At 44.3% G+C, this 14,100-nt stretch overlaps 1 protein-coding gene across 4 annotated transcripts in view; it reads right to left on the reverse strand.

Annotated features, from left to right (window-relative positions):
* uvrag (UV radiation resistance associated gene) overlaps positions 1 to 14,100 on the reverse strand; it is a 249,468-nt gene that overhangs the window by 199,137 nt on the left and 36,231 nt on the right. For all 4 annotated transcript variants that reach the window (XR_013780145.1, XR_013780146.1, XM_079356126.1 and 1 more), the window contains exon 12: positions 9,920 to 10,085. Coding sequence is in view for 2 of the 4 variants with exons in the window: in XM_079356126.1 (XP_079212252.1) it covers positions 9,920 to 10,085 (166 nt within the window). In the remaining 2 variants the exon portion in view is untranslated. The remainder of the gene's footprint in view (positions 1 to 9,919; positions 10,086 to 14,100) is intronic.

Below are 14,100 nucleotides of genomic sequence, written 5' to 3' on the forward strand. Positions count from 1 at the left end.
AAAATGATGATTTTTTTTTATTTCTTGTGTTCTTGTTGCTATGCAACAAATCAAAAGCCCCTGCTGTTTTATGATAATTGCACACGCTGTGGACTGACTTGCTCAGGTATGCACTTGACTTCCACACGTGCAGAAATCTTCTGCTCTAATCAGCAGTGTCGCTAAAAGGTGTGGATGTGGTCGAGTATGATTACTGCTTCAGCGTTAAGAGTCTGAATGGTTCAAAGATGAAAGTGCTGAGTCATGCTTGCACCTGTCTTCACAGCATGTTAACATCTGCTTTTACTGTGCATGCTTGGTTTAGTTCAGCAGTCTTTTTTCTGCTGTTATTCTTTGGACACACAGATTCAAGGAGAGACTTCAGGGAAGGTTTATCATCCAATTATTTAGTAACTTTTCAAACAGAAATTTGAAACTCAGTTTTTGAATCTGTGTTTTTAACAGTTGAGTGGACAAAAAACAGCAACATCAGATGAGTTTTAGGCTTTTGGAAATTATAAAAAGTTTCTTTTTTCTTTTTTGCATTTAAGAGGCTCAAAGTTAAATTGTGTGTGTTTTTTTTGCTGCTGCCTGTCTTGGCCAGGTCTCCCTTGGAAAAGAGGTTTTTAATCTCAAAGGGTTTTCAATTGTGATTACAATTGTCTAATTGGTCAACAATAGAAGATGTTATATGTGCAGTCTTATGTTTCTATGATGGTACATTAAAACACGATGTTACATCACCTGCACAACATGATCTGACACTATTTGATACGTTTTGTTGTAATGCTATAAACGATTCGACATCGTGCATTACTGTCCACGTTACAAGGAGCAGAGAACGTTTTACCTTCTTATTTATTTATCATCATTAAAAAAATAATAATAATAAAATAAAATAAAAACCCCAGAGGGAGGCAACTCAAACAATTGATCCCATTTCCGCCCCAGGTAAATCAGTTCATGGACTCCTGCTGTGCACGGCTCAGGAGCGTCTCGACGATGCCTTTTAACGCTCGACATTATATTTTCTTACAAAGCCATACGACACGATTTGACACGACGTTACATTTTGTTGCAGTGCGATATAAGATACGATATAAGACGATGTGTTTAATGTGATACGGTGCGACACTTTATGTTGCTATACAATATGATAGGACTCCATACGATACGATGTGACGCTATGATCAGGTCCTTTACTTTAGGAATTTTAGTTTATCTGGGAAACTTCCGTGCAACACAAATCTTGACCTTCCCAGATTTCCAGATAAATTCCTTGAACCTTCAGAGAGCCGTTCAGCACAGATGCTTCTTGTTATCTTTTTAATGAAGTATAGACCAAAGAACCGGCAGTGCAGCAGCAGGGCTCCCAGATGAAGGGCTACATATGAAACTAACCTGTCAACGTGAGAGACACTCCTCGACTTCCTCTGAACTCTTAGAAACATGCCGCTCCTGTTATTGTCCTTGAGTGATTGGACAGACAATTTTAAAAGACAAGTAAACAGTGGGCACAGTCCCAGGACGCCTTTGTAGTTCACTTCAGAGTAAATAATGAGCCATTTCTACTTATTGATTTAAGCCGAGTCGATCAGCTCCTTCATCACTTTAGAGGAAATAAAGCTCCTGATCCTCTCCAACATGTGCGGATCACACTGTTTACACAGCTCTATTATTCCTGGGATGGCTGATGATGTGCAGTCGTACAAACATCTTTAACTTGTTCATTTTCATTTGACTAAATACTAAATCTAATGCGAAAGGGACGCTGGGAAAAAAAACAAAAAACAAAAAAAGAAACAAGCTGATTTCCAGATGCAGCTGAAAACTGTGAAACTGAAGTTTTGTCAACTCAATGAAACAAAAGCAAAGAATATTTTGCAAATATCAAAGTATTAGAAGGGTGAGAAATAAAATGTATTTGATGGAGTCACGGATAATAAACGAGAGGACATCATATGGATGGATTTAATTTGACTGAAGCAGATATTTTAAAGAAAATCATCAACGTCACTTCTTTAAGATTTTCCGAGTTCTGCTTTTCCTTCGCTCCGATCGGACAGTGGAGAAGAGGATGGGTGACTTTCTTGCAAATGTCGAGGGTCAGACTCAGAACAAGGACGACCACAAGGACTGCGGCCTGGGGCACACGTGCGCTAACATCCCTTTCAAGCATAACACTCCGATGAACTCACTTTTCTTTTTTGGACTATTTACACTTAATCTCCTCAAGTGGAACGCTCAACTAGCCAAAGCTTCCTTCTGCATGCGTCTGTTTTCCTGTATTATGTGTCTTTCAGCAGGATGTGCCCTGCAGCCTCGCAGTGCTCCGGGTGCACTCGCCCCTCTCCTCCTGAGCACATGGTACATGTTAAGAGACATGAAACCGCTGAAGCCCCGGAACAATAACCTCTTTGCTCGGCGCTCACAGGTTGCACACGTCTTAACGCCGCCGCCCCCCCCCCCTGGCATGCACGTTCACGGCTTTCCACAAACTGTTTCTTTTGTGTGTGTGAACGGAGCAGTGAGACATCGGTGATAAAGACCTGAAGAAAAATCTGATTTGCCTCGATACTTTGAGGGGACGACTGTTTGAGGCAGCGCTTGCTGTTTTAATGGCTGAGCTCTGGACTCAATCAGACGCCGGACATCTGGATCACATCTCCTCACTTCTCCCACATGCAATCAGAAGCAGTGGAAGTGGACTTTGTACAGGACTGAATGTGGGTGCAACATGTCGGCGGAGCAGCAGTCCACAGGGTGGACGCTGATTCTGCGATCCCAACAACGGTCAGCCAAACAGAGCAGTCATCTTCCACACCTTTCTTCTGAGGCCAGATCGAAACTGCGTCCTGTCCAAAGAGCTGCAGGGTGACACGGCCCTGATCACCACACGCCCCGACTGGAAAAACATCAGACTGTATGAAATAAGGCCGTCATTACTCTAACCTGAGGAGCAAAGACATACAGTGACGTGAGCCAAACGCAAAAAAGATAAAATACATTCAAAGTCTTCCCAGCACACTGAGGACACATGTTTTTACACTTCAGCAGACCGGGCTGTGCACACACTTGATGAACTCTTTTAAAAGCTTGAATGATTTGGCTTAAAATTTCCATTTAAATTACTCGATACTCTTGATGACTCCGTTTTTCCACAGTTCTTGATTTGATGTTTCCTAGATAAGTAGCGAGATGTTAAAAAAAAAGAAAGCTCCTATAAAAGGAGCAGAATGTAGATCGGACTCTGTAGTATGAAGCCACCCCCTCCTCTCCAGAGTTCATATGCACACAGGTTGCTAAACATGGCTCTGTAAAGCTTTCTGCGTTCTAACCTCTCTCCATGTTTCATCTCCAACATTGATCCTAGTTTGAGCAGCTTTCTGCTGCTGGAGCTTATTAGAAACATGCAGAGGCTTTTTAGCTCGGGTACAATCACTTCTATCTGAAGCAGTTCCACTGCCCGCTTCCATCGCTGCAACACCTGTTCACCTGATAACTGCTCTCATATCTGGCAAACCCAGGGGCGTCCAAAACGAAGCCCCGCCTACCTTCTCTGGTCCAATCAAATCCAGAGCATTCAGGAGCAGAATCTAAAGTTAGAAGGAGGACATACTGGCTGCTGCATGTTTCTTTCATGATCACACAGGAAGAGAACGACATCATCTCACTACACAGCTCACTGATTGGTCCTTTAAGGAACTCACAGTTTGTACTGCATGTCGTTGCTGTTTTGTCCTGTGCTTCAGTCGTGCTTTCTGTAGTAAATAAAGTTTAAAGTATCCAACATTTCAATCAAATTCAGCCTGTTTGCTTATACTGTATGAAGAAAGTAAAAAAAAACAGACTTTTTGCTTTTTCTAACAAGCATCAAAAACATTGATTCCACTGCAAACACACAGGTTAGGACCATCAAGGCGTGCAGTGCAGCATGCAACATAAGGTTTCTATGTGCGTGTCATTATAAGTGAGTGACTGCCTGCTAATCCCAGCACGCTTTGAGAAACCGATCCCCCCGTCACCTCACTTATCACCACCAGTTCTCTTTCTGACACTTTAATCACCGCTGTTTTGTTCATTTCGAGAGTTCGGCTGGTTACTTTCCGTCTGCACACACATCATTGCCCATTGGGTGTGTGTGTGTGTGTGTGTGTGTGTGTGTGTGTGTGTGTGTGTGTGTGTGTGTGTGTGTGTGTGTGTGTGTGTGTGTGTGTGTGTGTGTGTGTGTGTGTGTGTGTGTGTGTGTGGGTGTGTGTGTGTTCTGGAGAGTTTGGCCTCTCTCAGGGACACCTCAGGGCGACGCTTGTTCTGTTTGATAAAATGCCACTTCATTGTTTTGTTGCAGGATGCTCATGTAACTACCCTGCATGGTAGGAAGGACACTGAGTGATGTGGCTACCAGTAAGCTTCTGCAGCGGTTGTCATGACAACATCACCAACACCGCGATGCCCCCCCTCCCCGCCCGCCAAATAAATGATGATGTTCCTCACGCTGTTTGTCATCTGTGTTTGACTCGTGGATGTGAAAGTGTTTCGGACACATTCTGCCTCCATCAGAGGGACGAACAGTTTCTTCTTCAGCTCTAAAATAATAAAGCACTAAAACACTCTGGAAAAGAATCAGCTGTAAATCTAATCTAAAAGAGCCAATCAATCACTTCACCACCAGGTGACAAACATGTCCACTGTCACATTAATCTCCTGGTCATTTTTCCAGTCTAAGTCATTCAAGTACTCCGACGTCTGGACGAGCTAAAGTTAGCGTAGCGCCTCAAATCCTGCCGAGGAGAATCAAAGAAACACTATTTTTAACTTCCTTTAGTGTTTATTCTTATTGGTCATCAATGACTCGGGTTGTGTTGGACAGTTTGAGACTTTAGGTGGAGTCTGGTAAAAAAAACAAACAATTAAACTGAATGGATCCTATAAACTCTTAACTGGGGGGGTGCTTCCTCTAGCCAATGACAGCACAGCAGGGAAGGATTCAGCAATTCAACTGGACGCGGCTAAATCCAGTGAATGTGATGAACATGGACGTATCGAGGCGAACGCATAGAACAGACATCTTATGAGCAACACGGAGCAGATAAAGCTCCTTTTAAAAACAACAGTGACCCATGTGCTGGCGTTGGCCTGCTACCTGTAGGACAGGCAGGTACAAGCAGTAAACACACACACAGTACAGGGAGCAGTGGGGGAGCCACGGAGGAGGGGTTTTATAACAATAACAATAATAATAATAATGATAATAAAGCAGGCATTACAACGGTCATAATCAATGTGAAAGAAGTGGATTATTGCCCCGCCCTCCTGAGAAATGTCTGCCCTGCAGAGAGAAAACAATGGCGAGGCTTTCTGGCCTTCAGTCTGCGTCTATAATGACCCGATTTAACGTCAACATGTGGGCCTGCTTCTCTTCTCTTACCAATTCAAATAATTTGATGTAATGAGCCTTCTCCAGGTTTCAAATGACCCCCAGCTCTCTCTTTACATTTAACACACAGCAGACCGCTCCGTGCTCAGACGTTTCATTTCACACTTACAAAGACTTACGAGAACTTCAAAATAAAATCCATCTGTGTTCGTTATTGCCAAACAATAATCACTTCATAGAAAACGTGTGATTATATTAGACATCAGCACGGCTCTGAGCATTTCTTCTCCTGCCCTCGCGGCTTTGAACCGACGCATTCAGCCACGTGCAGGATCATCAGAAACACTTCTGCCTCTCACTCTCACTGAAGGTGGTCCGTCACCTGTGGAATGCCAAAAACTCTTTTCAGGTGCATACCTGAGCATGTGTGTCCGCAGAGAGGTGTAATCAGAACGCAGCGGGGGTTTTCTACATTCTGACATGCTGCATAGCAACAAGAAGATAACAAATAAAAACAATCATTTGATTACATTGGCCTTCAGTGTAATTGAAGTGCACACACACATCTCGGCCTAAAAGAAGGTTCCAGATGAAGCCTCCAGGTGAGGTTGGATTCTGAGCGTATCATTTGCTTCTCTCTGTGTCAACAAAAGTATGTTTGAATCATAAATAGATGATTTGGTGTCTGGAAGACAGGAAGCAAAGCGGGCACGTCCCGACTGTCGGGGCTCGTAAAGAAGCTGGCACTAAACGGGCGCTGTGATTAAAACTCCACACGGCCTCATCGTGGATGATCGGGATCGTTAAAGTCGAACAAAGGAAAACTTCTGGATAAAGCTCGAGAGGCCGACACGTCAACAGCAACGAAAACAAAGAGATGAATGGATTCTGACAGCGACACATTCACACACTGATGGTGGAGGGAGAGCATCAGACTAATCAGATCAAACTAATCTCTTTTACACACACTCATACGCCTTCGACCAGGCAGCAGGAGCATGGACATGTGGGGGCAGGAGCTGGGAATCGAACCCCCAACCTTCCAGTTAAGAGTCCACCCACTGAGCCACAGCCACCCGAACATAACCGAGTATATATTCTGCTATTTGTCAGTAATGTATTCTAATCTGCAGTTTGCTCGGAATCACGTTGTTTCTGTACATTTCAGCTTCGTGTTGTTTGTTATTGATTGTGTGTACATGTGTGTGTGTTCACTCATCGGACGCGTGCCGAGGCTCTACGCGGGGTCGGGGGGGAAGGGGAGCGGTCTGAGAATGGAGGAAACACACTTAATGGGTTTCTTTGATTTACAATGTTATGCCTCCATTGTTCAAACAAAAATAAAAAACATTGCTCACGTTGTTCCTGTACATTGACGTGCGATAATGAACCGCAGACATTCAAAACTGCAGTCAAAGAAAATGAGGCTCGGAAATGATTGGTTAGGAAAGAAGTGAATGTACTATGTTAGAGGATTGCAGCACATGAGTTTGCACCAATCCCTGCACACCTCTGCAGGAGGGAACAGAGGAGTGAAATCCACTCTGACAGCACCGATCCGATCACGTCAAAGGAAACACACTAACCAGGAAGTGAAAATAACAATGTTTGTGAGCACTAGATGCTGTAACACAGACGTCCACTCCCTTGAGTTTACAGCTACTGATTGGTAATGGATGAGATTAAAGGGAGCTGTCGTATTCAGGCTGTACCAGTTGGCATTGTTTTATCCAGAAAGGTCTGGAGATGAATTGGCAAACGTCCAGAGACGGAGCTTATCTCTGCGGTTGGTCTCGGGTTCAGTGACTTTTAATGACCTCAGAACCGTTTCAAAAAACGTAAATCTAAACGAAGACGAAAGCGTTGTGAAGCTCATTAGTTCCACATATGAAGGTCGGAGGAACGAGCAAAGTTTAAGGTGACCTGAGAACGTCACATGAATGATCTGGGACAGCGGAGGACATGAGGACAGGACCCTCGCTTTATGTACCCGGGGTGGATTATTAAGTAAGACCAGGAGGTGAATCTGTGTCCGGCGGGACGTAAGACTTTAACAGTCACAGGGACAAAATGTGTGTGCACACTGAGCTGATCACCTATGGCAGCCGTTCGTTATATACAGACCCAACATGACTTTAAGAACCTTTACATCGTTCTGAATAAGCAATACTGGATTTTTTAAAGCATCTTTTCTTTCCTGTCATGACGCTTTTGATGTGTTGTGTAAAGCACTTTGAATTGCCTCGTTGTTGAAATGTGCGACATAAATAAACGTGTCTTGCCTTATGTACCTACTGACGAAGAAGAAAGAAGAACAGACGTCTCCCAAGAGTCTATCAGAGGAGTCCAGACAACTCGGAGGTCACACAGTCGGTGGACATTATTCTGCAGCAGGAGGTCTGCAGTATGAAAAATGACCTGAATACACTTTAAAGAAATGTTTTTATTATCAGAGCTGCTGTTTATGAACTTCATGACATGTTTCGACTCTTTGACCTTTGTGTGGATCTGATTGCAGATGATTTAGGCTTCTATCAGGCTACGTTACAACCCCGTATACATACGGAGCATTGCTCTGTAATGTCTGGAAACTTTTAGGATCTGTTGATATTTGAAGCTTCAGACGTTAGGGGGAGTACTGAAAGTAAACGACGTGCAGTTTAACGGAATATGCCCTCACTCACTTCAGCATCATTTTGAGCCAATGGGACGGTCTGACAGGAGTGGCTTGTGTGTTGTTAATGTGTCCTTCAGAGTCACCTTCAGCCATCACAGCCTCCTGAATCCTTCCTGTGTGTGAAGTTAAGTTTCTACACATTTTCTCAACGAGGAGAAAACTGGGTTTTTTGGATGTGGCTCTGATGGTTTAATGATACATGATAAATTATTATGAATACTTGGTTTGAGGTCGGACTGCATCTACTTTACTGTGAATAATTGCAACAAATTTGAAATGAATTTGAATCTGGACGGCCGACAGCTGAAAATTAGCACCAGCTGAGAAATGTGATCAGCGGTTTGTCACTGTCGAGATGCTAACGACTCTTTCCTGTCTTGTCTTTTGAACAGATGTAGTTGTGGAAAATGTTCCAAATGTTTGATGAAAGACAATGGTTTGGAAAACTGAGTGAGAAGGAGAAGGAGAAGGAGAAGGAGAAGGAGAAGGAGAAGGAGAAGGAGAAGAAGAAGAAGAAGAAGAAGGAGAAGAAGAAGAAGAAGAAGAAGAAGAAGAAGAAGAAGAAGAAGAAGAAGAAGAAGAAGAAGAAGAAGAAGAAGAAGAAGAAGAAGAAGAAGAAGAAGAAGAAGAAGAAGAAGAAGAAGAAGAAGAAGAAGAAGAAGAAGAAGAAGAAGAAGAAGAAGAAGAAGAAGAAGAAGAAGAAGAAGAAGAAGAAGAAGAAGAAGAAGAAGAAGAAGAAGAAGAAGAAGAAGAAGAAGAAGAAGAAGAAGAAGAAGAAGAAGAAGAAGAAGAAGAATGCAATGACAATGTTGTCTGCTGCTTAATGAAGCTGCAGCTCGAGTAGAGAGGGGGTTGGAGGCGTGTCGCCAGAGGAGAGCGGAGGCTTCAGGATGAGAGGAGGCGTGGCCAAAAACAGCTGTTTGTTTTGGTTTCATGCTGTTGCTCAAGGGACTGCTGGGGATTCAAACCTGCAGCACAACGACTCCTTCTGCCTTTATCCCTCCAGAATGTGAACAGATATTGTACGTGAGCGTTTTTATGATGTTGTCTTTAACAGTGCCTTCAGGTGATGTCCTCAAACAAGCAATTAGCAGGTTTCAACATCACCTGCACACATTTTAATACGACTGGCTCTTAGTTAAAGTGCTCTGTATTGTTCCTGCACGTGTGGAATGTCAACATGTGTTTGAGGTGAACGCCTGAGCACGGCTGTATACAGCTTGACTTGTTGCATGGTAACAAAACCATAATAAATAAATCATTACATGACATCAGCCATGCTGTAATGACAGAGCCTGTGCGTTTCACCACCCATACGGTGCCATGCAACGCGCTCCAGGTGAGGTGATTCAGTGATACTATGAGACGCAGAGCAGGAACTATTCTGGGAGCAGGTTCAACACAGCTGTGGTTTGGAGCGCTGGTAGACTAGCGGTTAGTGCACGCGCCACACGTACGGAGGCAGGAGGCCCGGGTTTGAACCCGACCAGAGGCTGCTTCCCTGCACGTCATTCCCCACTCTCTCTCTCTCTCTCTCTCTCTCTCTACGGTCCTCTCCAAAAAAAAAGGTACAAAATGTTTCATTTGTTTTGTATTTTTGTAAACTAAACTGGCCACGATGTAACACAAGTAAGCGTTCAACGCATTTTAAAATGGACACACAGCATCCGATGTTCTGCGTTTCAACACTTGTTTTGTGTTACATTGAAATCATCCAGTCGTTACCAGGCTGAGTAGGAGCTATAACCTCACGTCAACCACAACAGAGCGATATTATTATTCCAACAAACCAAATGTGGACATGTTTGTTGTCATGGAGTACAAACTTGTGCTCTTTGTCAGAAGAGAAATAAATCTCTCCGCCTGTAAGTATGGCGTGCACTTACTCTCTCTCCTTCTCCGTGAGTCTGTCAGTGATGGTGTCCTTGATGGAGGAGCGGGAACCCTTGTGGATCACCGGATACCTCAGAGGGACCTGCAGGAAGCACGAAATCATCAGGACCAGGTGCGACGTGTAGCCCAGGGCGACCGCCACGCTCCCATCATCCTTTGCTGCAGGACGGAAAAAAGAGAAGACGAAAGAGTGTCCAGTCATCACATGGGAGATGGAGTTTCATACAGCAGACAGAAAATGTTGGTACTAGTTAATCCATCCCGGGCTTTAAAAGGGCGACCGACGTAAACACGCCAAAGCCAACCAGCCAATAATGTTAAGCACATTCAAATCAAAGCAGCAGCATTTCAGTCAACAAGGAGCGAGTGTTTCATCCCGTCGACATCTTCAAAGCACGCAGGCAGAGATGTGTTTTGTTTGAGATGTAGTTTCATGACATGGAAAAAGAAGTTCTGAGTAGATAAACATGTCCACATCTTGTGAATCCAAACAGACAAAAAAAAAAAAGAACAAACATCCGACCAAAGCTCGGAAACCGAGTGTTCACAGGAAGTGGAGCAGCGCATTCATGTGGGAAAGTGTTTTGAAAGTGATACAAAATGTTCATGCATCACGTCAAACTCTCCCCTGCCATTCCAAGGAAGTTCAAGAGTGGGAATCTGGATGCCGCCGTGAACATTTCTGACTGCAGACTGTCTCCAGAAATGGTTTCAAGACAAGGCGCTAAGTGGTTTCACATTCTGGAGCAGCGGCAGGACACGGCTGGAGGCAGACTCAAAGTCACCGTGGTTTGTGTCTCCGTGCTTTGAAATAACACGCTGCGGCGGTTGGCGAGTGGGAGAATCCGCGGCTCGCGATGTGTGCTTTTCAACTTAGTGAAGGCCGAGAGGATAATGATGCACAGCAGCCTCTCTGCGTTAAGGCTAGCTTCCTGGCCTCGGGGGGGGGGGGGGGGGGGTTATGGATCACACTCACAGGTCAACAAAAGGACGTGGAACTAAAAGTGACACCTCAGGGTGCAAACTGAGAGCGTCCTTATGATGTCATCCTGAGCTGACAGTGAAGGCGTAGTGTAAAGAAGCACCGGGTTCCACTTTGACTCTCAGCGGGATTAGGACTCAAAGTGACCCTGGTCATCCTCCCCTGTAGGCCTTTTTTTTTTTTACACTTCAAGACTTCAGCACACATCCAGACACTTCTAAACTTGAGCCGACTTCCTCGGGTGCAGACCTCACACTGACGAGAGTGGGGGGCAGTGATTGGGTAAAAACGTCCTCACTAACCTTCTCCTCTCTTTTCCTTCTCAGACTGAAAAGTGTTTGAGTTCACTTTTTATAGGGATCTTCACAACCTTTACTTTAAAGTGTACAACCGTCTTTAAATTAAGATATGTTGAGATATATGGGGACCTTTGACTGATTATGTATCTGTACATCTGACAGAGTGTCTGAAGCTGCAGAGTAATGATGGGCCACATGGTCGAAATTTGATATCACAATATTATTTTATCCTAACGTCGATATGACTCGATGTTTATCATATTAAAAGATTCAACATGGATCTGTAGTTTAATTGGCTCATACATGTTGTAGAAATGTGAAAGTCGTATTTTTGACTCAAGTGGATGTAAGACAACAATTCCCAGAATGCACAGCGTCGCACAACACTCCCGCTGAAGGAGAGGAGTTCTGGTGCATTCCTGTGGCATCTTAAAAAAAAAAGAGATTCTGAGTTGTAAAATGCACATAAAACATCTGCTCAAATAAGTTTCCTTCATGTTAACTAACGTTTTATTCATGCACATTTTGCACATCAACTTTATCGAACGACCCACGAACATCCACCTTCATTCAAATCAGTTTGAAGTTGAAACATCATTTTTTCTCCACAGAGACGGCAGCTCGGGTTTCAACGCCGCTGTCTGCAGAAGCCGTCTAAGAAAATCGATTTTCCCCTTTCCATATCAACTATTAATTAAATATAGATCGAGTCGAGCCCAGTACTACTTCAGAGACCTCAGAGATGCTTTTAAATATGAGGTCAAGTGGATTCCTTTCAAAGAGCACAAGGTTTGGTTCTTTGCACATGTGCGGGAATTTTTCAGATCACAGCTGAAGTCGTTCCAAAACTAAAAACCAGGACTGGAAATGTGTCCAATAAGAGCCGAGGATCAGAAAGGTTGTTGCTCTGCACTAATATTACTTTTACGTATCGTCATAAAATCCAAACGGATGTGACTCCATGGTCACACTTTCTGTGTTAGAGGTGAAGATTACGTTCTCTCTACAGTTCCACACAACAAGTCACCTGACCATGACGGAGGAGTTAGAAGTCGATGCATTAGGATGTTTTTTTTTTTGTTAGGTCTTTTTAACTCCGCCCACTGCACATGCTCAGTCCTTACTCACTGCTGGGCGTCCGCCTATTCCGGACGGGGAGGCAGAAGCAGACGCAGGCCGCCACCTTAAGGGAAGACGTGATGGCTGCAAACACAAATGTGCCGTCTGTCACAAGTGGTGCTCTTCACTGGGCACTCTGAAGAGAAGTGAACAGGTGGAGCGAGACAGCGGGGAGCGCAGGAGACAGGGAGCAGGATTTTTAAATGATGGCCTCAGAGGGCCGCGGGGGTCTCGCCAGCTGTGCGATGGAGGAAGAATGTGTGTTCTCACTGTCAGACAAGTGCTGCACACCAAAGCTCAATCCTTCAATTCATCTCAGAGGTCATGAAGTCATCAAGTTCCCCTCGCTGTGACAGCAAACTCTTATTCATCCCGACACATGCGGCGTGAAGCCTTCCTCTAACCCTCCACGCCGACACGATAACGAGAGCTCTGCGGCTCCAACCGCCAGCTGACGAAAACTGATTTTTTTTTTTGGTTTTGTTAATAATGTGTTGCAGAACAGCCTGATTTTCAGCATGTGGTTGTTACTCAACAGGATGTTGGATGAGTCAATCATCTGGGGACGAGACTCTTAAAGGCTGTGGGATTACTGAACCACTCGTCGATTATCCGCCGATTAGCGTGCTAATACATGCTGCCCAAAAAAAAAAAAAAAAAAAGCTAAACCAAAGTAGTTTAAGACTCTTTCTGCTTCCTCTGCTGGCATCATCAGGTCAATACAATCTTCATAATTTATGTCTTTAGGGTCCAAATTCTCTGTAATGTTTGGAGCCACTCTAGAGCTTTTATCATCCTTGTTGCTACGACAACGCACCCTGTCTTACCATCAGCAGACAGCAGCTTCCAATCATAGCTGTTGTTGGATATTTATCTTCCACATCTTGACTCTAACATAGCCAGGAGATCGTCGGTTATCGATCCGAGTTGGACCGTCGGTGAGCGATCGTCGTCCTAGTTTTTACGGCGTGTGTCTAGCTCCGTCGCTCCCCGTCAGCGGTGAGAGGAAGCTCTCTGATTGGCTGTTTCAGAGGTTTCATTTTTCTCCAGGTTTGGGGAAAGTCCCTTGAGCATGCCGCTGGTGCATCCATGCTTTGACACATTAGTGCAGTTTATCCTTGAGTCAGCGGCATTTTCAACTTTTTAAATCAGACATGAGTCTCGATTAGTCGGCTACCTATAAAACCAGCGGTGCAGGACTGATGTGTTAAAATCATAACAACCGCCGCCTCACGCATGCGCACAGAGCGCACGTGGTGATCGGCTGTAGTCTTGGCGTTGAGTCAGCTTAAACAACTTCATTCCGTTTTCTGTTCAGAACCACATTAACAACCTAAAGGTGCAAAAAGCATGTGATTCAAAAAACAGATGTGTTCATTTCAGACCTTCATTAGTCCTGATGATTAACTAGTTAATCCAGCAGAGCAGCTCACAGCATGTCGGGACATCCTGGAGTCTGATTTAGAGGGGAGGACACCTCTGCACATTGTTCTGCTTTCTGTAGACAACACGCTGAACGGTCATTGTAAAGTTTCATGTTGCATTGCTCTGTGTACAGAAACACAGATTAAAGAAATAAAGACAATCTGAGCTAACTCTGGCTCCTGTCGGTGGATGATTCTAGTTGCCTGTTTTTAGAGAGTCTGGATGCTGAACTGGCCGTCCTGCAGTCCCTGATTGCCAACCACAGAAAAGGTTTGAAGCATAATGAAGTGGAAACACCGACAAAGGAGACCTCAAACTGCTGAACAGCTAAAACCTGCTGGAGAAAAAA

The sequence above is a fragment of the Symphodus melops genome (genome assembly GCF_947650265.1).
Source record: "Symphodus melops genome assembly, chromosome: 11".
NCBI classification, from domain to species: domain Eukaryota; kingdom Metazoa; phylum Chordata; class Actinopteri; order Labriformes; family Labridae; genus Symphodus; species Symphodus melops.